The 26,743-nt window shown below is 44.9% G+C and overlaps 1 protein-coding gene across 8 annotated transcripts in view; it reads left to right on the top strand.

The window, feature by feature from the left end:
• Positions 1–26,743, top strand: part of LOC119031009 (stAR-related lipid transfer protein 13-like) — a 62,757-nt gene that overhangs the window by 33,301 nt on the left and 2,713 nt on the right. For 6 of the 8 annotated variants that reach the window (XM_037119079.1, XM_037119081.1, XM_037119080.1 and 3 more), the window contains 12 exons: positions 14,986–15,057; positions 16,911–16,992; positions 20,141–20,204; positions 20,391–21,697; positions 22,318–22,488; positions 22,898–23,057; positions 23,163–23,361; positions 23,653–23,866; positions 24,441–24,555; positions 25,045–25,296; positions 25,527–25,744; positions 26,517–26,693. In XM_037119079.1, coding sequence (XP_036974974.1) covers positions 14,986–15,057; positions 16,911–16,992; positions 20,141–20,204; positions 20,391–21,697; positions 22,318–22,488; positions 22,898–23,057; positions 23,163–23,361; positions 23,653–23,866; positions 24,441–24,555; positions 25,045–25,296; positions 25,527–25,744; positions 26,517–26,693 — 3,031 coding nt within the window. Of the gene's footprint in view, positions 1–4,719; positions 5,361–12,244; positions 12,963–14,985; positions 15,058–16,910; positions 16,993–20,140; positions 20,205–20,390; positions 21,698–22,317; positions 22,489–22,897; positions 23,058–23,162; positions 23,362–23,652; positions 23,867–24,440; positions 24,556–25,044; positions 25,297–25,526; positions 25,745–26,516; positions 26,694–26,743 lie in introns of those variants that run through there. The other 2 variants (XM_037119082.1, XM_037119086.1) reach the window with 2 other exon arrangements.

The raw sequence follows: 26,743 nt of genomic DNA, 5'->3' as shown, positions 1-26,743 counted from the left end.
GATTGTGCATGTGTGGGTGGAAAAAAAAAACACAGATGCAGGTAAATGAGTTCAAACCTTTACCTTGAATCACCTCCACGCGAATATATCCGTTCGCCACCTGCAGCTGTCTGTCACTGCTGTACTGTAAATACTCGGCTAGCTGGCGTAAAAACACAGTGATTGTTCGGCTTCGTGTTTGTGGCTCTGAATGCTTTTGAAGGCGCATTCAGAGGTGGCTTTGTGCTTTCTAAGGTAATCTAAAGGCTGTACCAACGAAATTTAGGTTTCATCTTTGGTGAAAGCCTTTACATACCTTTCATGAAGGTAACCCGATCACCAGAATCAATGTTGGGAATGTCTCTGAGAACCACAGACATGTTAAAACTTTACTTATGATTGGTTGTTTACGTGTCTTTAGGTTAGATTTTTTTTTTCCATTTTATGTTCTCACAACACTTTTCTTATGTTCTGGCTACATTCAGGTACAAAAACAACTTGGTAAGGGTTGAGAAAAGATATTTTTTTTGTGTAGAGTATCCAATGGTGTTGCCACGGACGTGGTATGAAAATTATCCCGACGTCTGAGTCAGTTTTCTCATCGGTACACTTCTTGCAGAAAAGCAGAAATGCCAACATCTTATTCTGATGACTGGGTGTAATTTATCTGTGTTACAGAGCTTCAGAAATCTGGAGCACGCATTTGAACGCGTCAGTTTAATGATTGATATGATTTTGCCTGCTCCCCGCACATATCAGATGTTTCTTTTTTATCTCTATTGAGCACATGTGCGGCCTCAGATGCTCAGGAATGGGCTCCCTCGGCTCTATCTAAGTCCATAGGTTAAAGATTAAAGGTGACCAGGCTTTGAAAGTCAGAGCCCTGAAGCCTGGAGATACTGACTGTGGAGCTCAGGCTGGTTAGTGTCATCCTTTGGATAGTTAAAAACCTCCCAAAGGCGTTTTTTTTTTTTTTTTTATTATAACGAGACCTGGAGCCTTTTCCTCATCTAAACTCTATTGCTGATTCCTTTTCCAACTCCACTTTTGTCTGTGTTTTGTGACTGGTATTCATAAAACAATATTTTGCATGGTATAGATTTTCAGTAGAACATTTCACTTATGGGTATTTTGTTTTGTTGGGGATATTTTTTCAGGGATGTAGTTTATATGTTACATCCTGTCCTCGAGCAAAGGTTTGGGTCATGATAAGAAGTATGAGAACATGACAGCCCGTTAATGTCCACAGTGGAGTTTTATCACTTCCTTTCCATTTAGCTGAGCTAAGCACAAATCCATTTCATAAAAAAAAAAAAAAAAAACAACTTTTTTGCATTCTTAAAAGACAATTAAGCATGATACATTTGTATTTGTGTGTGATTCTGTGCGGCCATATGTCTTGATCATCCTCTTGTGTAATAGACCCACTGTCTTGTTTTGCCTCCCCTCCTCTTGAAAAATCTGCTTTCGCTTTCAAAATAAAGGCACCAAAACTACTTGGTTAGGTTTAGGAAGAGACTGTGGTTTGGCTTTAACTACATCTTAAGAGATTCACCATTGACTGTTGGCTTCACACAGGATTCACAGCCTGGTTTCTTGGGAGATTGTCCTGTGACCATCCCAAACTTCCTGCTCAAACCCACTATTTACCTTTTTACACTACTTTCCTTCTTTTCTCCCATCATATCGCCCCCTGCTGGTTGTGCACCATTTTTTTTTTTCACACGTGTATTTCTAATGGCAAGGTGAGGAAAAACTCAACACTCACATGAGCTGTCTTGAAGTTCCCCTTGCAGATTTTGTGTTTTTGTGTGCTCTAATAGGAAAAAACTACTGATATTTATAGTCAGTTGTCATCGATCACTTTGAGTCTTTAAAGATCTGGAGACTGGAGCATCGCCAAAGATGACTTTTGTTTCTGAATGTCCTTATTTCAACCAACTGAATCGTGTTGTGCTCCCACCTTTGCCACCCTGCTTGTATCATTCACCTTTACTGTCGCGTAACTGTAACCAGCTTTTAGTTTTGCCCGTTCAGTTTTGGCCAGCTGTAAGTGAGACGGAGTGATGATTATCATATTACTGTCTCCTTACTACAGCCCTTCCCCCGTGCCAGTCCATTTACACACATCTATTTAGATCAAGATCACGTTACTGCGTTGGCCTGCCGGTGCCCGGCATCAGTCAGAGGGTCCACTCATCGCTCTGCGTCGTGTTTTGTCGTGTCTATTTTCTTTTCTCACTTAATCCACTCTAACATTAAAAGTAAACAAAGTCAGTTCACACTTCCTGTTTTTTTCTGTGAGACATTTTGGAGACAAGTTGTGATTGTTTTTCCAGATTACCTCTAGAGGGCAGTCTAATCAAATCACAGTTTGTTTTTTTTTTAGATTCCTCCCTGACTTGTGAGTGAGCATTAATATTTGATACGTGTTCACCTCTCTGAAAGCATTTGACCTGCAGGCTGAATCTCTCTGCTGTACAGTAATGATGCCCCTCCGCTGCGATATCAGGTGCCCGAGTGTGACTGCTGACCTGAAATTGACTTTGCCGTGACCTACTTCTCCTGTGCCCCCCCATCAAATTCTTAAGCCTCCCCCCCACCCCCCACCCCCCAAAATGAATTAAAATGACCCCCTGATATCCTCTAGTCCTTGCAAATCACTATTCTGCCAAACTAGGTCAAAGTATGAGCTCCTCCTTCACTGCATTCCATAGATTTATCCTCCAACTCATTCACTGTATGGCAAGATTCAGTCACACATTTCAGACGTCAGCGTGGATTACTACAACTGCTACACAACTGTTGTTTGACAGATGCTTTGGCGATCAAGAGGGACCCGGCGTGGATTGCGGGTGATCTTTATAAAACAGATCATTCAGTGTTGTAGTTCCCTATTGTGCTATTTTATACTTCTTCTGCATTTCAGAGGGAAATATTGTAGTTTTTAAGAAAGAATTTCACGTAAATGCATATTAAATGAAAGCCATTACGCTGATGTCAGCACCCTCATATTCAAATTTGTTTTGGTCGAAGAAAACAGTGTAAACATGTTACCTCTGCAATGTTTTATGAATATTTTATGAAAACATATGCACATATACTATGGCAGTGAAAGTGGTGCATGAAGAGGAGTTTTCATTTGTTTCCTGGGGGTGTTTTTATGAGAATGTGGATCAGATCTATGGTTTGTATGTCCCTCATGTTATTGTGGATGTCTCTGCAATATCAAAGTAAGAGTGGAAAGCAGAAAAGAATGGTATTTTGTGTGTCGCACAGCTCCCCTTGGTGATATCAGGAGAATGCTCAGGGTATCAGTGCATGTGTGAAAGAGGCTTAGGAATTGTCAGCAGCTCCAGCAAAGAGACTTTCCCCCTCTCAAATACTGAGATGGTTTCTCTTTAATAGCTATTTTAGGCCCAAGGAGGTAAAATGAACCAGCATTTAGCAAAAAAATCAAAGAGTTCTGGGAAATGAATGCACATGTATTTGTCTTTTCTTCTTTTCTACCTGATAAATCATTTCATGACCTCTTCTTTGTTGTGGGAAAGAACAGAACAAAACTGGCCTGTAACGAAGCTACATTAATGACTTATCATACATATCTTATCATACATGTATTATCAGCGTCTCATGTCTTTAACTGCAGTTTGTTTTTGTTAGCAGAGCCTGAGAGTCTGGTTTGATTTTAATTATATTTTATTTCTTTTTGACGTTCTCACATTCCAATTCCAATGTGTGAATGTTACTATGTATCAAAAGTTCTGTCCTCTTTCAAAGGGTGTACTTGCATTATTACGATATTACATTATCAATAAATCAGTGGCATGAAATGATCTTGAAATGACAATAGAGCCAGCTCTTGTTATCGGAAGGTTGCTGGTTCGATTCCCCTGGTCTGCATGTTGAAGAGTCCTTGAGCAAGATACTGAACCCCAAACTGCTCCTGATGTGCTGGTTGGCACCTTGCATGGCGGCCTCCGCCATCAGTGTATGAATCTATGAATTACTGTAAGTTGCTTTGGATAACAGCATCTGGTAAATGTGTATATATAGTAATAAATATAATTTCTTTCAATTTTTTCTGGGACAATTTATGGTCCTAAAAAAGGTTATTGTGACAGGCCCAACTGTAAACAAAGACGTTCAAACTAGCCTCATCTGGAACGACTACAGTAGTAAAGTGCTGCTTCCATGTTGTTGCTTCCGCGATCCAATAATAACGTAGGTCAGAATGAGCACTTTAATTTTGATCCTTTGATGCACATTTTGTTGTTGGGATCAGTTATGTGACATGTCATGTGGTCTGAGCTCGGTTGGTGTGGATTTAGAGAACTTTTCTGAATGGCATCACAGTCCTACTCAGCTTTAGTAACAATAGGTTTTCTCCTACATACATTCCTCAGCACAGTTCGTGACTCGTGCAACCCCCCCACACACTCTCTATTGTTCTTCGCTTTCCCATTTCACTCTGGCATACAGCTGCTGGGAGAGAATGTTTTTCCTCTCAGGCCTATCCCCGTTCTCATCTCCCATCCCAGATATCCCCCTCTCTCACACACCCGTACACACATTCGCTCGAGGCATGTACCAAATTGTGTCTCTGGCACAGCTTCAGGGAGCAGCGTTCCCTGAGCTCTCGTGCCATTGGCCGCTGGTCATGTGGGCAAAGGAAATAACTTTTATGAGTTTGTGAGACTTCCTCCAATCTTAGCTGAGAAGTGAGCATGTGTGGGTGTGTCTGGGGAGAACAAGGTCTGTCATCTGTATCAGGTGGTGTGATGCAGCTTGTGTGTGTTTGTTCGGCTGTGGTGAGCTGAAGGGAGGAGGCAGGCCGGCAGGCGGGTGGGGAGCTGGTTTGGCTTCCAGTGAGGGCATGTTCGAGGCAGGAATTCAGGAAGAGTGCTCACATAGTGACTCATCAGGGTGAGAGCGGAGCGGGACTTCTAGGTTGGTGAGTGTGTTATGGACCATTATGGATGATGTGGATGATGCAGCGAGCATGGACAGTACAAACGGAATAGAAACTGTCCTACAAGAGGACGTTGCTGGGGGAATTATCAGAAGACTGACCGTCGCTGACAGTGTGGACAGCACAGAGAGTGCTGACGCCGTCTGTTCCGAGGCCAGCGTGGATAGTGCTGACCTCACAGACAGTGGGAGCATGGAAATCGATGACCGAGTGGATCAAAGTGCCAAGGACCAAAGTACCAGCGGCGAGAGTGACGGCGACAGCACCAATGAGGGAAGTTGTCTGGAGGCCATGACACCTTCCGGGAAGGACCACTACCTGAGGCTGGGCGGCACCCCTCGTCGGCGCTCGGCCCTGCGCCTCTCGCGCATCATTGCCCGCCAGCAGCTGCTGCGGAGGCTGGCACAAGGTAGAAATAGACAGCTATGGGCAAGTGGTCATGTGTGATGAGATTCTTACAAGAGGAGAAGATTATGTAAAATTCAATCCAATTTTGTAATTTCTCAGAATTATAGTTGTTCTCTACTTTAGATAGCTGTTATTACAAGGAGATGGAACCTAAAGATATACGATCTATAATCGATGAGTGATCAACTATTGAATTAATTAGCAAATATTTTGAAATTTATCTCAGTTTGAGTAAGTAAAGGAGACATATTTTACTCATTTTCAGGTTCATGGTTTTATTTCAGGTTACTGCTAGAACAGTTTTACATGCTTTAATGCTCAAAAAAGCAACTTGTCCCTGTCCCTTTAAGGCCCTCCTCCCAGTAACCCAGTCTGCTCTGATTGGTCAGCTCACACAAGCCTGAACCAGTAGCATTAATGACAGCAGAGCAGCTGTGCTAGAACAATTCTTGTGTGAAAAACCAGCCGCAAGGCAAAAGTTATGCAAATGTGTGACGTGGTGACATAGTGTGATGTCACATAGTGACAGAATTAAAGGCTAGACTACTGACGAGGTGTTTCAGGAGCAGTGTTTTCTGTGGTATAGAGGAGCATCTGTTGGTGTGGACTGTTAACTTCCAAGATCTTTTGCATGCACAACAACGTGAGGGGAAAAAAAGCATAATAGGTCAAACTTTTGCTTTGTTTACTCCACTATATTAAACAAGACATTTGAGGTCGTCATCTTAGGCTCGTCATTTTTCATAATTTTGACATTTTATTGCCCTATGTGTATAGATCTGACTCTGACTTTATAGTGTTTGAAGCCTACCTCGTGTGGCTTTCCCTAATTTTCTTTTTTCCTTTGGATGAACTCAACAAACTCCTCATGTGATTGTCCATTGTCCAAGAGAAGAGCACTGGGTGCAGATTCAAACAATGCAAGCTTTGATCAAGAAGTCAGTTTGTTTTTACCCCTTTTCCACTGGTCAAATATCCCACTAACATTGGGCTTTTGTGTGTACACTCAGCATTTACACCCGGGTCAGTCGTCTCTGCAGTAGAAACAGGTTTCTATCACCTTGGCTAATCCAGGCATTTTATAACTAGACTTCCCATCTATGAAAATACCTGGATCACCGACCAAGTCAGCTAGCTTAAAATTATTTAATCGTGCAGCTCTTCTAGACTTTCCAAACGTTATCAGACAGGATGGCTCAAAATATGACATTAAAAAATGAGTTTGCGGGGGGTTGTGACGCTCAAAAGAATTTAGCCACCGTTTCACCCCGTTGTTTCTCTTCTGGCTCATTCGTGACGTGAAACGTGACGTCAGTGACGTACAGCCGAACGCTTCGGATAAGAATCACAAATGGGCTGCCTTGCCTGTTGGAAGTAGCAATGGGTGTACTGACATTTAAAAAAAAAAAAAAAAGAAGTTCTAATTTTGGTGGAAAACCAACAAAGAAAGGGATTGTGACCCTTCGTCATTAGGGAATTGTGCAGTAATCGTCCTCCTACGCAGATTTCTACATACTGGAAATGAATAGACCTTACGCGTCCAGAAGCAGCCCATCCATCTTCTGTTTCATCATGCTTTTTAGGTTTATTGGCAAGAGCTCAGACATTACAGGTCGCCAGCACTCCCACTTCTTTCTGGTCTTGCTCAGACAGACATATGGAGCCACTTCCCCTGCAAAGATGCCTTCCATAAATCTAAAAAGAAGTCATAACAAACCCCTAAAGGAGCGTAGTGTTATTGTTTTTGTCTATGTCCCCTCTCTACCCAGCTCGTCAGCTTTGTATTCCATGGTTACTTCCTCAACTTCCTGTCACATGACTCATGCTTCCCGGGGAGTAAACAGAACATCCCGGCGTTCATTTAAGAGGCTTTGGTCTGCTCCACTGCCTGTTCCTTATGTGTGTTGTGTGAGTTCAGTGTCGAAGATGAGTTACTCTGCTCTGAGCATGAGTTGTTTTTTTGTTTTTTTTTCAGGTGTTGGTGTTGGTAGACTTCGCACTCATCAGATCTTTGTGTTGTCTTTTGTTCTGCTGATCTGCTGTACTGTGGCCCACAGCTCGTGGTTTTATGAAGGAGAAGAAACTTGTCAGGTCTTGAGTGAGTCCTGAGTGCTGACGAATATGTCGTTGCGAGCCAAACTTAAAATGAAAAAAATACTGATATGTATTATGTGTGAAGGCGAGAGAGGCAGATGACAGCTGCAGTGGGCGAGGAATGTAGTAGAAGCAAGTTTATACCTGTGCTGGTTTTGAGTGATGGTATGACTTATTTAACTTTCAGTGCCTGCCTCTTGGACTTACACACATTTCAATCATAATCTCTCTCTCTCTCTCTCTCTCTCTCTCTCTCTCTCTCTCTCTCTCTCTCTCTCGCTCTCGCTCTCTGACGCTCTCTCTCTCTCTCTCTCTCTCTCTCTCTCTCTCTCTCTCTCTCTCTCTCTCTCTCTCTCTCTCTCTCTCTCTCTCTCTCTCTCTCTCTCTCTCTCTCTCTCTCTCTCTCTCTCTCTCTCTCTCTCTCTCTCTCTCTCTCTCTCTCTCTCTCTCTCTCTCTCTCTCTCTCTCTCTCTCTCTCTCTCTCTCTCTCTCTCTCTCTCTCTCTCTCTCTCTGGACCAAACCTACATCTGAAGCCTTACAAAAGCTTGATTCATATCTGAAAGTACATGCCGTCCCCCCTGCCACTTATACACATGGGCTATATACAGATGGGTGACAATCCAGCCACCTGTTTTCTGCTCAGGATTTTTTTTTTTTTACATTAGTTTTCTTGGTAGGTCAGATATATTCTCTTTAAACAACCCCCCCTGCCCACTTGACCATCGAGAAAAGGCTCAGTGCAAAATGTCTCAACGTAACTCTACCAATTTCATATACTGAAGTGTTTTTGCAGGTGAAAATGTAGTATGAAGTCTTTTTATTGCTTTAGTGGAAGCTGCATGTAATCTCATATATTGCCTCCAGTGGTGTCATCCAGTTGCTGAATTGCATTATGGGAAATGTGTGCGCCAGGGGTTCAAAAAGGAAGAAAAATGTGTGGAATGAAAAAGGTGATGCTTCTGGTTCGGCTGTATAAATTTGATCATTTGTTTTCAAACTGTCATAATGAGCGTTACATGAGTGCGATGTTTGGCCGGTGGAGTGCCTTTCAAAACCTGGCGACTTCATTTCCCTCAATGCAGCTGAGACACAGGCAATTTATCAGCTAACGTGCAACTTCCTCTGGAGCCTCAAAAGGCTTTACTAAAATATCAAGACCTTGTTTAATTTCTTGTCAGAGCTGCTGACTGAGGAGTGTAACATCTCCGACTTTAAAGGGGCTCTGCGGAACTTCAGTGTTGTGGTGGATGCCGTTCACTAGTTTATTACAGTGTTAGCTTCTGCCGCTCTTCAGGAAGGTGAATAAAGTCACATCCTTTGGACTCTGTTCCATGAGGAGTATCAATGTTGCCTAACACCTCTTTCCAAAATCTCTAAGTAGTTCTATGAAATCTGGTGGCTGACCTTGAGCTCCCCTGCATGGAGGCATTTCTTATGTTTTTCCACTCGTTCAAGTCAGGTTTTCCATTGAAACTGTCACCTGTCTGTGTTGTTCATCTAAACAGTTGATGAAGGATGCTTCCAGAGAGGCTCTCACTGAGGGGAGCTGTCAGAGGGAAAAAACCACAAAGCCGTGCTGACTGCCGATCCCAGCTGAGCACATAACCACGTCTTTGTAAATGATTGACCACAGAATAGCAAAATGGAGAAGATGCAGCACATAGTGTACATCCCACTGAAGTTACCACAATTTGACAGACGTGCTGCAACGCGACGCTATAACACCCTCTGCTGGAAGAAAAGCTTCACGACCGGACATGCAACTTGATCACCTTCAATCTTTTTTATCTTAATCTTGCCGATCTAACGCTGGCGATAACCTCAGTGCTGTTAGTAATCATCATCACAGCTGACGCGCAGCAGTCCTGCCCCATCTGTCGCACATCCAGGTGCTGTCTGACCTCACAGGAGAGACTCTGCGTCTGAGCCTGCGGCGATTTTAATGCCCAGCGTTGATTCAGTTTTACAGTGCATTCCTGAGAGCTCGACATCATCGCGGATGAACCATCTGAGACGGGACGAGTATTCCTCTTCCACCTCCCTCCCTCCCTTCCTCCTTCTCTCCCATCACTCCTCCTCTGCCTTTAGTGCTACTTTTTTTTTCCCCTCTGTGACCTTTAAACATGATGGACTAAGTGCTTTAGCGTATGTGGGAATATGGCTGCTTTCCAGGCTTCCTGTAAGTGTGTGTGTGTGTGTGTGTGTGTGTGTGTGTGAGTGACTGCTGAGCTCATGCCTGTACAACCTGTACCAACTATAACTCACTGCTTCTCCCTCCGCTGTCAGTGCTTGTGGTTCTTTCTGTCGAATTCATTTTGACAGAATAAACCAAATTTAAATACGACTTTTTGAAAATTAACCCCCCCTCTTCTCTGCAGTGAGCGTCGGTCTGTCTAACAGCTATGTCCAGAAAACTTCCTGTTGCTGTTCTTAGCCCACATGCCCCCTGGGAAATTGAGAGCAGGAAATGATGTCATGCACGTCACTGCAGGGTCCTTAAGACCTGACAGAAGGCTTCCATAATGCTGAGAAAAGGCTGTCAGAAAGTCAAGGTTGGAGGAAAAGGAAGGAAATGAAATGTAGAGGACCGAAAGCCACAAATTTGAGAGAAAAAGCTGCGAGGACATCAGGGTGCTGGCATTGTGTGCATTATGTAACATAGCGGGCACCCTCATTACGTAAGGAACTACCTTACAGCCCCTTTGTCCCACACACACACGGACGCCCGTGTTCACACACCCACACACTCAGTCGCGCACACACACACCATCTGTCCGCCTTCCCCTGCTGCTGTTCTAGTGGCTCACTGCCGGTTGTCATACACTCTTCCGCAGCAGGAACACAGCGACGTGGAGTGGACTGAGGGGAAAGGCACGGTAGGCAGCCCCCGGATTAGCTCCGTCCGACTGTGTGCGTTTGTGTGTTTTGCGGCCCACTAATAACATGTTTGTGCGCCCTAATTAATCTCTTGATTAAATTCTGCACAGACGAATAGCGGTGCTTTGTCCTCACGCTGACAGGAGCTCCGCCACTTGGCACCTTTTTGTGCGCAAACACAAAGGCGTGTTGCCCAAACAACACATGACACGAACACCGCGAAGCACGCCCCTTTGTGCTTTTTTTTTACCCACTGTATGTGTAGACTTCAGAACTGTTGAATATTTTTGGGATGCCGCTCTAGAAAAGTCAGGGTAAATGCAATTCAGAAACTGATGGTTTCAGATGCAGTCCGTGGATGGGATGGGATTTCAAGTTTGCCTCATTTTTTTTGGCTGCACAATTAAATGGCCAATTGCAGTATCCAAATCTCAGAAGCTGCTATATTTTGAGAAAAGTAAAAATGTGAAAAAACAGCATTTTATTGACGTGCTGTAGAGCTGCAGCAATGTCCCATCACATCATCATCATCATCAGCATCAGCAGCAGCATCATCAGCAGCAGCATCATCAGCAGCAGCATCATCAGCAGCAGCATCATCATTATCATGGTTTTAAAAGGTTTTTCACTGATAATGTAACAAAATCGATCATTCCCACCAATCGTATCTGTCTACATAATCATAGTATGATGGTTTTGTTGTCATATTGTGCACCCAGTCTACTGCAACCCAATTAGACATTTCCGTCATGTGGGCAGGTCTTTTTTTGTATTTTAGTCCTTGAAGGCAAAAAATGTCTCTGTAATTTCAATTGGAGTTGTTTAGAGAAATGTGGGAAAAATCTTTTGGAAACTTGCAAACAAGTATCTATAAAAAATGCTCTGGTTCTTTTTGTAGTTTGTAGGAATTGGAGGGGGGCATATTGGCAGAAATGGAATATATAACATTGATGATTATGCTTTAATCAGAGGAGAAACAGCTCGGCACAAGAACTGTTGTGGTTTTCATACCTTAGAATGAGTCCTCTATATCTGCAGAGTGAGGAGGTCAGAATGGTCAAACCAAACACTTGAGTCTAGAGAAAGCCTTTCGTATGTACCTGAGACTGTCAGACATACAGGTCGGCTGATATTATCGGCCCATATTGGCCTCTCACAAATATATATCACATTGGCTGATTTGCGTAGATGTATAGCAAAAATTACACAGGAGTTAATCTTGGATGTGTCTTTCTGATTCGGTACACTAGTGAGTGTTTATGTCAACACAACATTGTATGAGTGGTCGGCTGAAAATATGCTCCATTCCCCATGTTCACTGTAATGACAGAAATACCACCTGTGACACATTGCGGCTTATGAGGAGATCAATCAGAACTCGTTAGGCTTTCAATACACGGGGAATACTTGAAAATGGGGTCAGTTCATCGTTGGTTGTGGTGTGAGTTTGGGGCGATATGGCCAATGTATGTCTCCTGGACAAAACCCAATATCACAATGTGACATGTCCAAAGGCTAAGCCAATATGTAGTCCTTAATCACACTTACAAAATAAAATCAATATATTTCCGGGCATTATTTTGTTTTTTTCATAGACTTATCCTTTGACATTTTTCTCGTTTTGTAAATCTTCCCTGCTCCTCCTTTACCTCGCCCGTTCGTGTGGCTTCTATAAAAAGAGCCGATAATCTTTCGAATCTCGCATCCAGTAAATAAGCGGCTGGTGTGGTATGTCTTCCTGCCTGTGGTTTTCCCACAGGGTCCGTCCATCCCTGCTGCCCTCCCCACCCCAGCTGTCTGCCGGTCTCATCCTCTCTGCATTCTCTGACTCACTGGGGGCAACATCTGGACTCCGCTAAGCGTCTGCGCTGTGTGTGTGTGTGTGTGTGTGTGTGTGTGTGTGTGTGTGTGTGTGTGTGTAAAATGCATGTACATTCCCCCCGCATATTGCTCCAGTCTGCAGTGCTGCACACTTAACCAAAAGGAAAAGAGGCCGAGGTCAGAGTCTCCTTGCTGGCTCGCCGGTAGGTTCAGCTGACATGTGAAGTTAGCGTCCAGTCAGTCGTCAGTCTTTCGACCTTGGGGGCTGGCTGATGCGAATGCCGGCTGAAATTAGCCATTTCCTCTCTGGATGTGACGGGGGCGACGGCGGCTCCAGTGACGACGAAGAAGATGTGGGGTCGGTGGCATTGAGCGGGAGAAAGAACGGGGAGGTCTCTGTAGAAAGAATCTAAACGGACGAGTGACAGTGAAGAAAGACATGGTTAAGTGCGAGAAAGAAAGGGTAAGAATTTGAACACAAGGCAGAAAGAGAGAGAGAGAGAGAGAGAGAGCAGGGGAAAATAGAGAGATATTGTATGTGGATCCTAACAAAGCAGAAAGTGCGAGAGAGGAGGTTGAGGAGAAAATTAGAGGGAAGAGAAAGCCTGCATGGGGCAGGCTGGAAGAGGGGGGCAGAGTTGTAAACACGGGTTGGAGAGGCAGCAAGGAAGAAAGTAGAGAGAATCACTTGACGTGAAGCTGGATGGATGGAAGGCGAGTGGATGTGCCATGGGATGGAGAGGAAACCTCAGTCTGAGCAGAGGAGAGAGAAGTAGAGGCATGTCATCGGCCGCACCATGAGGGCTTCAAGTAAGTTTTTTTCTGCTGCTCAGATTTCCTCAGGTCTTCTCTGGTGAAACGCTCCTCACTGGAGTTTCTCCGGGGTATATATTTTCAGAGTGTTACCCCCCCCCAAAAAAAAGAAAGATTTTTTGCCTCGTGTTGCTTCATATGTGATTTAAAGAGATGAGTTATGCCGAGAATGTTGGGAGAGGGATATAATTGCCGTATTGCGGCGAAGGGATCATTTCCTCCTGGCCGCTCTCATCTCTGATGGTGGAGACGGAGGCTTTTTATTGCCCCCGCTGAACTTTGTCCCCTGTGTTTTTTGCGGTGCCTCTCCCATTCACTGCCAGCACCTCTGAACGGCTGAGTGAGACAAGTGAAAACGGGCAAACGGACGCTGAGAGAGGCATGAGATAATGGCAGCCACCGCTTGCTGTCGGTGGTTAGTCGACGAGTGTTTTATTTTGGAACCTTGTGTGGACGTTTTGGATTATTTTAGAGTTTAAAAACTTGTCATTAAGCCTTGTCCTCTGGTCTTACTTTGTCTCATAATGGCATGGCCCTGTAATCCATGTTTATCATTTCTATCATTCTATCACATTCTATCCTTTTTTAGAAGACGTGTTTCAACAAACTTTTCAAGAGTTTCCAGCTCTTTCTTGCACACATTTTTTTTTAAAGGATATGTAGCCAATGCACTGTATGCGTAAGCGTGAATGTGTTTGATGTGCGTACTTTACATCTTTTAAATTGCTGGCACCAAGTTCATTCTCACATCTTTGTCAGCACAAAAGATCTGCAGATGCGTTTAATCAGTGTCTGCCCATAAAGAAAATGTACACACACGCACACATGCACACACCCACACATTTTCGAGCTGCCATACATATACTAGCGGAAAAAAGTAGTAAAACAAGCGGCCGTAAAACGTCTCAGGGTGCTGGCGGCAGCAGCACCTAATGGGGTGTGGTGCCATGTGTAAGGCCTGTTAAATTTATGCATTAGCGGCTACAATCTGACAAAAAAACAAATGGTTGAAAGTACAGGATAAGCTGTATATTGTAATCATGAATATTACCCCAAAAAAAGTTGGGACTTGTAATTTAAAACAGAATGTGACCATTTGCAATGTTCCCAAGCCCCGTGTGGCAGCAGCCTCCATGCAGTCATGGTTTTCACACAGCAGTGTTGAACGTCGCCCCATCCTTGCTTGGGAGCGACTGAGCCTTTCGAGGGTGTCCCTTACTTACTTTCTTTTTTTCCATTTGAGCTTTCCACAACTTTGACGGTCTTGTGCTGCCCCTGATCCTAACTTGTTCGAAATGTGTCGCCGACATCAAATTCTGAAAAGAACACACATGTACGTAAATCCATGAAATTGATGAGGTTAGATGATCAGTAAAATGCCAGGTCAATTACACCAAGCCAACACTAAGCGTACAACATATACACACATGTAAATTAATGTTTAATTTACTTTTACTTGTACTTACGATATTTATTGCTGTTAACCTAACTTTGTTACCTTGGCACTTGGCATTTCAGATATTTTTACTCAAGTATTATAAGTATGGGTGACTTTCACTTTTACCAGAGTCGTATTTTAAGTCATAAGACTGAGTAAATGTTAACTCTACTGTATATAAACTGTTTCCTCTCTTGTGTGTCCCTCACTGGCTCCCTTCCACCTTTTCCAGTCTCATCATTCCAGTGAATTCCCAGAGGAAAATGTAATTCCCTGAGACGCCCCCCCCCCACAAAAATCTAAACATCCTAGGGTAGAGATTGTAGACAAAAGCATCTGATGCTCATTATTCATCTGTGTTTAGCATTTGTTTTCATGCATATAAAAGACATCAGTCCACCAGAATTCTCAGAGGGAAATTCAATAACGTGGGGACTTTCCTCCACAAAAAAGACATGTTTTAATGGCTCCCATTTCAAAACAGTGTTCTTTTTTTTTTATTATTACTCTGACTTGTTGCCAAAAAATCCATATAGTCAAGTGTGTTCTCAACGTGACTCTTCTGCTTTCCTTGCTCTACAGAGATCGAGGCTAAGGAGGCTTGTGATTGGCTCAGAGCGGCAGGATTTCCACAGTACGCCCAGCTTTATGAAGGTAACACGGCCACAGCACTTCAAATCTTTCCCCTTGCTCATCTCCATCTCCTCGCCCCCACTGTTTCTCTCCCTACATCTTCTTATGCCCATCTTCAGGGCCGCTGCAGTTCTATTTCCAGGCTTCAGTTCCTGTCCAGAGGGAGGGGTCATGGGAAAGGCCTTGTTATCACTGCTGGGACTCTCACAGCCTCTCTCCCCCTCTCTCTCTTCTTCCTTCCACCTTTCTCCGTCATCCCCGTCCCTGCTTCTCATCCAGGTGTCCCCTCTTTGTAGTCTTCTCTTCCTACCTCTTTCTCTCTTCCTATCTTTATTTCCCCCCCCTCTTTCGACTTTTCTGCAGAGGCAACATTTATGTGATGATCATCGGGTCTCATAAGGCTGAGCCACAAACAGGAAATGGCCCCAGTAATCTAAGAAGTAGCTCTCAAAATCCAGCAGTCCCTCTTTAACTCCACACACACACACACACACGCACGCGCGCGCACACACACACACACACACACACACACACACACACACACACACACACTGCGCTTCTCTGAGAACGGCTGTAATGTCGGGTTGTGGATGCCGGCCTCTGGGACTCTGCGGCTGCTCCGCGATGCCTTGCAGTCGGCCACCACACACAAAGAGTCGCCAAAATAAAAGGCTTGAGTCATTTTGGCGCTGGCATTGTGGAGAATCCAAGTTATTTCGGGGGTTTGAAAATGTGCGCCTGCTGCTCTGTAAACTATGAACTGCAGATGACAGGTGGCAGTAACAGCAGTCGTGCCACATGTTACCGACTTCATCAACGGCTAACGGGCGGAAAGGAAGCTGCTGTCTCGTGTCAGTCAGTAAACAAACTACAACGAACTTTTAACTGGTTACGGGTGAGGACAGAAGCTGCTCTGTAGTCTTGTGGTAGTGTGCGACACCAGACACACAAAGCCCGATGTCAAGGAACTAGCAGCAATGAAGGCTGACTGCATCGCGTCCCGTCAATCAGCCACAATGCTGCGCTTGAACGCACCGCGAGGACTGCAGCCAAGTGGCTCATATTCCTGCAGCATGGATTGAACAATTAAAATCAGGATACAGCCTCAGAGGCGTATCCCTGTTCTTTCCTATGAAAGCTGCTCAGTGGTGCGTGAAGCCAAAAAAACTCTTGACTTCACAGGTATAAAGTTCCCGGAACTTGTGAGTTGTGTGACCCAAGGAGCATGCACAGCAGAGACTTCTGCCAAGGCTGGCCAACTTCCGGTTTAGCGTCTGACTAACTTGAATAGTGATAAAATGATTCAGTCATTAAAACTCCTCTTGACTTTCAAACGTCAACAGACTGAATAACCGAACGGGTCAAATCCTGGATACCACAGTGACGGGCGTAAGGGGCTTTTCTGGGTCCTCTTTGCTTTTCATGCACCAATTCGCTTAGCTGAACAACCAATCAAAGCGGTTTCTCCGACTGACTGAGGCCACAGCTGACGAGGGACAACAGGGCCTGACACACCTCAAAAAGACATGGACATGGAGAAGACTCTAGGGACATGGATGCTCAACAACAGCCTCAACATTAGCAAGTGTCTGACCGTTAAAACACAGTTCACTTAGTCTCACCATCCTCATATTGTCATGTTTCCAAAACATGCAAACAGCTGTGCTTGAAACAGAAAGACAGCGCGCCGTAATGTCGCTTCTTTGTCTCATTTGATTCAGAAATTAATACGCACGCCAGATAAAGATGTTTACGATGCAAGGAGATGGTGCTCGTACAGATTTTGCCAGGTGCCCCCAGAATCAACAAAAATGCGTGATTCCTTGTAGCTGCTTTGAATGACAAAACTCAATGTCTCTCACTCTCTCTGACAGATTCCCAGTTTCCAATTGACATTTCCTCAGTGAAAAGGGACCACGACTTTCTGGACCGGGACCTGGTGGAGCCTCTGTGTCGGTAAGAACACTCATACACATGCAGACCTCATTCTCTCTCCAGTAACATCGCAGATTCCTTTTCTAGCCTCCCCACCACCCACCCACCCACCCATCCCTCCCCGGGTTCTGTAGTCTGACTTGTGCCTGCGGTCTGGTGCTCACCACTAATCATTAGATGTCTGACCTCGACCCTTAATGAAGTCCCCATCCCTGTCTGCCTGCTCAGACACCCAGGCTTTGATCTGGTCACCTCCCCTCCCCTCTGCCACACTCTGATCTCTCATTCAAAGAGCCGAGACCCTCAGGGGGCAAAACTGTGGGGTGGGGGCTGAGGGTAATGGGGAAAGAGTGAGGGGCTGCTAGTATATTCCACCAGATGGCTTTGAGTGTGTGTTTAAAGTCCCTTTGCACACCTATATGATCTCTCTCCTCCACATCTCTTCTTCTCCCCTCATTGAAGTCTTCCTCGGGCTCGTACCGGCATACCTGCCCCCCCGCACCCGCCTCTCCAATCCTCGGGTGTCTATGGGAGAGGAGGGTGTGGTAATTATAGCGTTAGTGATTCCTGACAGCCGCGCTGCGAGAGACTACCCATCCGACCCCCTGAGAACTGTCTCTGGAGCTGTAAAAACACACTCGTAATGAGCCAGGCTCGTTCGTGCGTCACTCTTTGCGTCGCTCATCCTCCAGAAACTGTAATTTTTAGATTATACAGTCATGCTCGCAGGAAAATGTAGTGCACGGAGCGAAGACTAAATCTGCACAAATGTCAGGAAGAAATGTTTGCACCGTCATGCAGCAGAAGTACAGGGTGTGGAGCCTCCGAGAGCTCCCTTTGTATATTTGTCAGCTTGGATGTTTACTTTCCGCAAGAAGATATGACAGCTCGCCTCCTATTGGTTTTTTTTTTCTGGTTTATATGTAGCAACAAGCAATCCCTTGTCTGGCCGTTTGTATGAGAGGACAGAGAAAGTAAACAGTGAACAAACGAGGATATTCAGAGTCTGAAATCTTCTAAATCACGCAGGTCACAAGCCTCGAAACATGTTTTAATAACGTCTTGAAAGGCACTACCCCCCTAACCAGTGTTGGAAAAAGCACTCCGATCTTATACTTTTAGAAGACTCATTATGCTTTTTCCTTCCCTTCAGTGTGTCATATGGGTTCCTACGCATGGTAAAAGGTCATGAAAGTTCACACCAAGAGAAGCTCCTCTCTCCCACAGGAAACACTGCTTCTGAAACGCCTCGTCAGTTGTCCCGCCTTTAACTCTGTGCTTTTGTGACATCACGTTTGGTCACCCTGTCACACTTTTGCTTAATTTGTGTTGAGCAGCTAGTTTGGCACGTAAGAATTGATTTAGCACAGCCGCTCTGTTGCTGTTAGTGGTGATGGGTCAGGTGAGTGTGAGCTGACCAATCAGAGGAGACTGGAGGAGACTGGAGGAGGGCCGTAGGCTGGATTCACATTGGATCTGATGGTGCGGTGAAAAAGGCAGGTTTTCCGAAAATTTTAATGAAGGTATCTGTTTTTGACCCAAACAGGTGAAAAATAATTGGTGATGCTCAGGATGGACATAGAAACAATCACAAAAATATATATATATTTTTTTTTTTCACTTCCTTTTAATTTTCGATATTAAACTTTTTATTCATTTAAAAGAACATGAGAAAAAAAAAACAGAACAAAAATACATATTGCACTTTTGTATACCTGACAAACAGAAAGAAGAGAAAGGCATATATACATTCTTACTTAAAAGTCATTCAAATGGAAACAATTAGGCCACATGGCAGGAAGACACCTCAGCTTTAAGATATTTTAAATAATGATATATAAGTAAGATAACAAAGGTATCAATCTGCGGACATATTAATTATAATGTCAGTACACATTTTGTGCAAGTATGAAAAGGCATAAAGAAAAAAAAAACCATAAGAAAAGAAAACAAATACCAGAAAACAAACAAAAAAAAAACCACAAAAACAACTGTGAGTGGAGTCCGAGATTTATTTATTTTTTTATTTTTACCCATTATTTTCCAAGTGATCCCTAATGTAGTTTGTCCAGGTTTTCCATAGACTCTCAAACTTGTCTTTTTCAAGTCTAAGAATGAATGTTAGCTTCTCCATGTCATAAATATCTTGGACCACCTTGATCCAGTCCTTGGCTGAAGGTGGATCTTTTGTCAGCCATCTCCTTGTAATTGCTTTCTTACTAGCAAGTAGAAGAATATTATACATGTATTTATTCTCCAACCCTTTTACAGTGTCTGGTCTTGTCCCCAAATATAAGGTCTCAAACTCTAGGGGGATCGCTACTCTCAAGACTTTTTCCATGATAGTCTTGGTGTCTTGCCAATATTTTGAAATTGTAGGGCAGTCCCAGAACATGTGGAAATGAGTTGCCTTGTTGTTGCCACAGAGTCTCCAACATGATGTATTTTGAGAGATCATTTGAGCTGGAGCTCTAAAAAATCGAACTGTGTTTTTCCACCCAAATTCTCTCCAAGAGACTGAAGAGGTACTTTTCCATTGTTGTACAAATATTTTTTCACAAAAATAATTTAAATGTAGCTCTGAGGCCGTTATTTACCTCTGACATGTTGTGGAGTAGAAGGAGAGGGCAGCATGAAATGGACTGGATTTACTCAAGTAACGTACAAGTACCTGAAAAAACTGTACTTCAGTATAGCACTTTAGTCATTGTACGCGCTGTTTTTTCACGTCTCCGAGTTGCAGGAGGGTGTAAAGTCTGGGTGGGGAAGGATGGATGTAGACCACACAGATCATTTTTGGTGAGGAGGTTATACATGCACAAAGCGTGGACATGGAAGGGGGTGGGGATGGGTGAAAGATGAGGGGAGGAGGGGAGGAAAGTAGAGGGGAGGATCAGGCTGTGTTTTGGGGGGGGATGCAGTCTTTGAGGGTCCCAGCGGAGGGATGCCAGAGGAGAGGAGGAATGAGAGGGGGATAGATACAGAGATCAAAGAGGAAAATGAAGAAGCCAGACTCGGAGGGAAAGGGAGGCAGCAGAGGTGAGGAGTGGAGAGATGATTGTAAAAGTGAGAGTGCAGAAGGAAACAACCACACGGCAAGAGACAGAACATATCCAACCAACCAGCTTCAGGATGTTTCACTAACTGTGTGTTGATGTGTGTGTTGCAGACGTCTAAACACTCTGAACAAATGTGCCTCCATGAAGCTGGATGTCAGCCAGCCCAAGAAGAAAGTAAGACTATTTTGACTCCTAAGTAGACTCCTTGTCTTGCCGATGATATCCGGTCACCGTACATCATACTGTATTTAAGATCTGAAACTGGCACTTGTGCACTCATGATTTGTCTTTAGTCTAACTCAAAGGAATTATTTGTTTTACGAGTTACTAACACCTCACATGTCTTTTATCCCACCATAGGGTGACGACTCTGATGAAGACGACCCGTTGGCCATCAGTAAAAGATGGACGTTCGAGTGGAGCAGCCGACGCTGGTCTCGCCTGCAAGACTTCCTGTTGGACAGCACCAATGACAGCAGCCCGACGGGTCAGGGGGAGGGTCTGCGCAGCACGGTGAGCAGCGAGAGCGTGCTGACAGACCTGAGTGAGCAGGAGATCACGGAAATCTCCTCGCTGCACAGCGAGGACTCCGCCTCAGCCATGCCGGACTCAATTTCCATGGCCTCTCTCTCCGCTTCCTATCAGCCGCCCAGGGAACTCCCACACTACAACTCTCTGCCAATCAAGAGCAGCCGCCACGGGCAAGGAGGGCGGAGTAAAGCCAAAGAGTTTCTGCGTCGCATGGAATTAATGCGCACCTGGGGGCCGTCCACGAGGCGGAAAAGCTCAAACCGCAGGCCCCCGCTGGTCATCAGTGGGCCGGTGTTACAGGGCGAGGAGCCTCAGGCGCTGCAGGTGCTCCAGTGCACTCCTATTAGCCAATTAGAACACAGCCCGAAATTCAATCACCAACCTGATGGTGACACTTCCTCTGTCTCTCTTACCAACGATTGTAAAGACCCGTCCGCCATGAGTGTGAGCCCCATCAATGAGACCGCGGTGCCCGTTGTGAAGGAACCAGTGTGCACCAAACCTCGCACTGCCAGCAAGAGAAGCAGCTTGTATCTGGAGGATATGGTGCTGCCCTCTCAGGGTAAGAGGACTGAAGGACAGAGCCAGTTTGGCAGAAACCAGTTCCGCTCATATGAAAACCTCCTCGTTCACATCCCCAAAGACCACAAACCAGGCACCTTTCCGAAAGCTCTATCCATAGAGAGCCTGGCTCCTTCCCCCGATGACAGGAACAATGGCCCCCAAACGTCTCCTCCCAAAAGCGGCCTGGGCCAGCCCTGGTCCGGTAAACCTCTGTCCAAGCCCCCCTGTCCCGGAGCTCCTCGGGGCAGCAGGGTGAGTGTTTACGACAACGTGCCGGGCTCCCACCTTTACGCTAGCACAGGAGACCTGCTGGACTTAGAGAAAGAGGACAACCTGTTCCCTCACCTAGACGACATCATCCAGCATGTCAGCGGCTTGCAGCAAATAGTGGACCACTGGAGCCGCAGCGTGCTGCCCGAGGGCGAGACAGGGGAGGGGGAGGAGGAAGGGGAGGGCAGGACCACCCCCAGTGAAGGCGAGAGAGATGGGGTCTCCTTGAACGACACGGATTCGACAGGGACCAGTCGGGAGAGGCGCGACTCTGGAGTCGGGGCATCGCTGACAAGACCACGGTGAGTAGAAGTTTGGGCATCTGAAAGATGATTTAGCTTTACTACATCTTGGCCCTTGTTTCTGGCCCTCATTTTATATGTTATTGGCCATGATGATATCATACTCACCAGAGTAATTACTCAGATTTTGGAACATGCCGACATCACTGCAAGTCCAACAAGGCGAGAGATGAGTAATCAGACTAGTAGGCAGGTTGTAATCAGCTGAAAATATTTTATTTAGGGGTAAAATCTAAAGTAAGTGCATTCCAATTGCAGGTAAAAAATGAACATGACTGTTCATTCAAACTTAGAAAATCTAGATACATTTAAATCTAAATAATAAAAACGGATAAACAGAATTATAGGTGAGGCCCTCTAGGTTAGCCAGACTTAAAGTTCTGAAAAGAAAACCAAAAAAAATATTTCTCAAGCTGTTCAGCTTTAACATCCTTAATAATTTATTATGACCAACTGTACTGAAGTTTTAAACAGTTTAGGGGAAAAACGTGTTTTTGATTTGGGTGTGAACACCTGTAAAAAAACAGAATCATCCTTTAAATTGCCCTGATGAGGCGTCTACATTGACCGAATCGCTCTGTCTCTCTCATTCATGACTGGTATTTTCTCCCCTCTCCCAGTCTACGATGGCCCAGTTTCAGAACCTCGGATCATCTCAATCAACCAGCATCTTCACTGCAGATCAGCAGCCAATCAGCAGGCCAGCTCAGCCTGCTGCAGAAGTTCTCTTTGCTCCGCCTCACCGCCATCATGGAGAAATACTCCATGTCCAATAAACATGGCTGGACATGGTGGGTAAACATGTTGTCCATGTGTTTCTCTCTTCTTCTCTACGATGTGGCCATTAGCTCGTATGTTCAAGAAACAGCAGGACTATCTGCACAATCAACACCTTCACACATGTTTTTAGAGCCATAATTCCATCTACCAGCCTGATACTGGTTACCATGGGGGTTTTGTGCATGATGAGGCCATCAAAGGCGCCAGTGTCGGTCAGAAACTGGCTTTACATTCTCAGCCCACGGCCTCGCAAACACAAGCACATCCTTGTGTTGTTAACGATCGGCCCTGTTCACTTTTTACTATCCCCAGGAGGGGAATTCTGTCGTCTAGCATCTACATGAAGAGAAAGATAATGATAGCGCTGGCCGCCCTTTCTCCCACACACTTCCTTAATTGTTTTCTGTCTATCGCTCCCAGGTCTGTGCCCAAGTTTATGAAGCGCATGAAGGTGCCGGACTACAAAGAGAAGAGTGTGTTTGGTGTTCCCCTCATCATTCATGTCCAGCGCTGTGGTTTTCCGCTCCCTCTGTGTTTACAGCAGGCCCTCAGTCACCTCAGAACACACTGTCTGGACCAGGTTAGACTGCACTTGAGTCTGCTCATTTCCACAGAAAGCAAATGATATATAATAAATAATTCCCCCCTATTTATTTTCCCGACCCTTTTCACGTTCCCGTCTCAGGTGGGATTGTTCCGCAAGTCCGGCGTGAAGTCTCGTATCCAGGCTCTGAGGCAGCAGTGTGAGCTGTCCCCCGACTCCGTGAGCTATGAGGACCAGTCGGCGTACGACGTGGCCGACATGGTCAAGCAGTTCTTCAGAGACCTGCCAGAGCCTCTGCTCACGAGCAAGCTAGGGGAGACTTTCCTGCATATTTACCAGTGTAAGTTGCCCCGGAGGTGTGCTGTGACGCATCGCGGCTGAAGTCCTCCGCCTGCCTCCGAGGATGTGTCGATATGGTTTATTATAAGGACTGTTTCCCAGGGTCTAAGTTAACATCTTTAAGTTTCTTTTTTTGTCCAACCAACAGTCGAATCCCACAAAAATCAAAACTTCATTTACTATAATCAGTGACAATCGTCCAATTGCTGCAGCTCTAGTTACATCAAACATCTGGCATCGATAACTGTGACCTCACCTCACCTCCTCTTTTTCTTTTATTGTTGTTGGTCAGATGTCCCAAAGGAGCAGAGGTTGCAAGCCGTCAGAGCGGCCATTCTGTTGATGCCCGACGAGAACAGGGAGGTGCTGCAGACGTTGCTCTACTTCCTGCGCGATGTCACTTCCTTGGTGGAGGAGAACCAGATGACGCCGATGAACCTGGCTGTTTGCCTCGGGCCTTCGCTGTTCCACCTCAGCATACTGAAGAACGAGACGCTGTCGCCGAGGTGAACACGCGAACGCACCTAAAGTCTGACAAAGTGACACATGCAACTCGAATTTAACTGTCTGCCTTGATTATCATTCTGAGTAATTGGTTTCCTGACTTTTTTTTTAAGTAAAGCAGCCTTTTCAAATCAGTGTACTGACACTGAAATCTGTAACTGAAGTGTGTTATAAATACCAAGCTGCAAGGACTGAATTAACAAGCAATATAATGATTCATTTGGGAAAGAGAAGAAGAAATCCTTATTGTTTGAATTTAGTTAATGTTTAACACTAACCTTTTTGTTATACATTTCTGTATACTCATTGTGCATGATGATTTTGCATGATGAGTTATTTTCCTTCTTATTTTGTCATCTAATACTTGTTTAAATTGCAGTTTATGTCATGTTCAGCAGTAGTCCCACAGTAGTATACGTTATATCGGCCCGTATAATCAAACTTCTCCCTGCGTGCACAAAGGCTTTCTGAATGTAGGGGACCTCCTCATGATGAAAACAGCTTTTAGCATCAACAAGTGCGCTCTGCTGTCCCTCTTGTGTGAACGCTCACATGATTTATGTTCTATGTAATCAGGTCTATCCAGAGGAAGTACACCACGGGCCGGCCCGATCAGAAGGACCTGAACGAGAACCTGGCCGCCACCCAGGGCCTGTCACACATGATCACTGAGTGCCAGCATCTCTTTCAGGTTCGGGATTTACGATTTTTCACATTTTCCATATTGGCTGCTGCTTTCGAGGTTGTTGTTGCTGTTGTTGGAGCAGAAACTGATTAACGACCGACAGAAGTTGGTTAATTCGCTGTGCTGCTGACCGAGAAATGAAGCGTGACCACGTCTTTATGACTGCGCTCATGAAGTGGAGCAATATTTCCTCTCCTGAGTTGTTATTATTGTCCAAGGCCGCGGTATAATTGTGTGTAATGAACGCTTTTCTAAAGAGACTGTCGGTGTGTACAGTAAACCGTGTACCACTTTTCAAGGCCTATGAAAAACTACTGCTAATTATTGTGGTTTAAGAGTTTTCGACGACACTAGATATCAAAATTGCTCCAACAACATATTCTTAAATCTCTGTCCTATGTTATAGCTCCGATAGCAAATGGACAGCCAGTCGAATCGCACTCTGGCCGGAGCTGATGCTGTGATTTGATGCCCGTCCGCTCTTTCTTCCTTTAGATCCCGGAGGAGATGGTGACCCAGTCCCGCAACTCCTACATGGAGGCCGAGCTGATGGTGCCGCCGCTGGACGAGCTGTGCAAGGCTCACGAGGAGGAAGTGGAGGACGACGAGGTAGAGGACGATGAGGAAGGATCCTATCACGCACATCTAGAAGGGCTGGTCCAGAGCCTGCTGGAAGAAGCCCGAGATAAGAGCAAAGGCTGGGTGTCGCGCTCGGCTACTGACCATACAGAACTGGCATGTAAAAAGGTACGCGGCCATTACATTTCAGGAATATCCTGGATTTTGAGGGAAAACAGGGAATATCTGCACCTTTTATGAATTTATCACACAGGGACTGAATTATTATATGGTGTGTCTGTTTAGCTCTATAAGTTTATGAGCCAAAAAAAAAAAGGATTTTAAAGGAAAATCAGCTTTTTAAACACATGATGAAATTAGGTCTGAAGCTCTTCTGTCACAATGTGTTTGCGTGTAAGGTGGGTGATGGTAACCCTCTGAGGCGGTGGCGGGTGTGCGTCGAGGTGTCGGCAAATCCCAGCGAGGTGCTGCAGCGGCTGCTGAGAGAGCGCCCCCTGTGGCAGACCGAGCTGCAGAGGGAGAAGGTTCTGGAGACGCTGGACAAACAGACAGACGTGTACCAGTACTCCTGCCGCAACATGTCGCCTCAACCCAGCTGTGACTATGTGGTACTAAGGTCGGGACTTGAATATGGTGATATTTTTGGGTGTGATTTCTAAAGAGCGTAGCTTTTCAGGTAGTGTGACACAAAGACTTTCTAATCTTTCCGATCGAACACCGCACCGCACTTTTTTGTTTGTTTTTGTTAAAACATTTTGTACCAGTATTTTTTAATTTTTTTTATTTCAGTGGCTCCAATTTTGCTTTGGACCCCACGAAGAATTACAATAAAAAAAAAACAAAAACAAAAAAAGAATGGAAATCTGTAGTTACAATGTATTTTAAGCCTATTATGAAATATTACTTAAATGCCATACTGTATAAAAAGGAAAGCTGCAATGATTAGTCAAGGGAAATATAATTTATTTGTGTCTACTCTTGTTCAAGTCATTTTCGTAAGCAAGTACAGCAAAAGTGTCATGCTTCCAGGTTCCTAAACATGAGAATTTGCTACTTTCCCTGGTCTTTCATTAAGATAAATTGAGTGCTTTATAATTCTGGACTATATATCAGACAAAATTGGACATCTGATGACACCACCTTGTGCTCCGGGATACTTGGCTGGGCATTTTTCATTGGTATTTCTTTTTACAATTTTAGCAACCAACAATTTACCTAATTAATCAATAACATAAGATTAATTGGAGTCCTAATACAAACAGTTTCTCATAATTCCAACATCAAAACCCTGACTTAAAGCAGCATTATGTAGAAAATTGGCATGTTGGGTGATTTGGCGCCCCCCTGCAGATCATGAAAGAAACACTTTTGTCCCTCCTGCTCCTCAGATCGTGGCGCACAGACCTGTGCAGAGGCTCCTGCGCGCTGGTGTGTGTGTCCGTTGAACATGAAGACAGCCCCCGCATGGGAGCAGTGAGGGGGGTGGTGCTGGAGTCCCAGTACCTCCTCGAGCCCTGTGGGACTGGGAGGACCAGACTCACACACATCTCCAGAGTGGACCTCAGGTGCCGGCAGACTTCAAGCGCTCTCATAGTCGAGGCCTCAATCAATATTG

Source organism: Acanthopagrus latus, chromosome 13 (genome assembly GCF_904848185.1).
Source record: "Acanthopagrus latus isolate v.2019 chromosome 13, fAcaLat1.1, whole genome shotgun sequence".
Taxonomy (NCBI): Eukaryota; Metazoa; Chordata; class Actinopteri; order Spariformes; family Sparidae; genus Acanthopagrus; species Acanthopagrus latus.
Note: the sequence above shows the minus strand (reverse complement) of the source record. Positions and strands in the feature narration are given on the sequence as shown.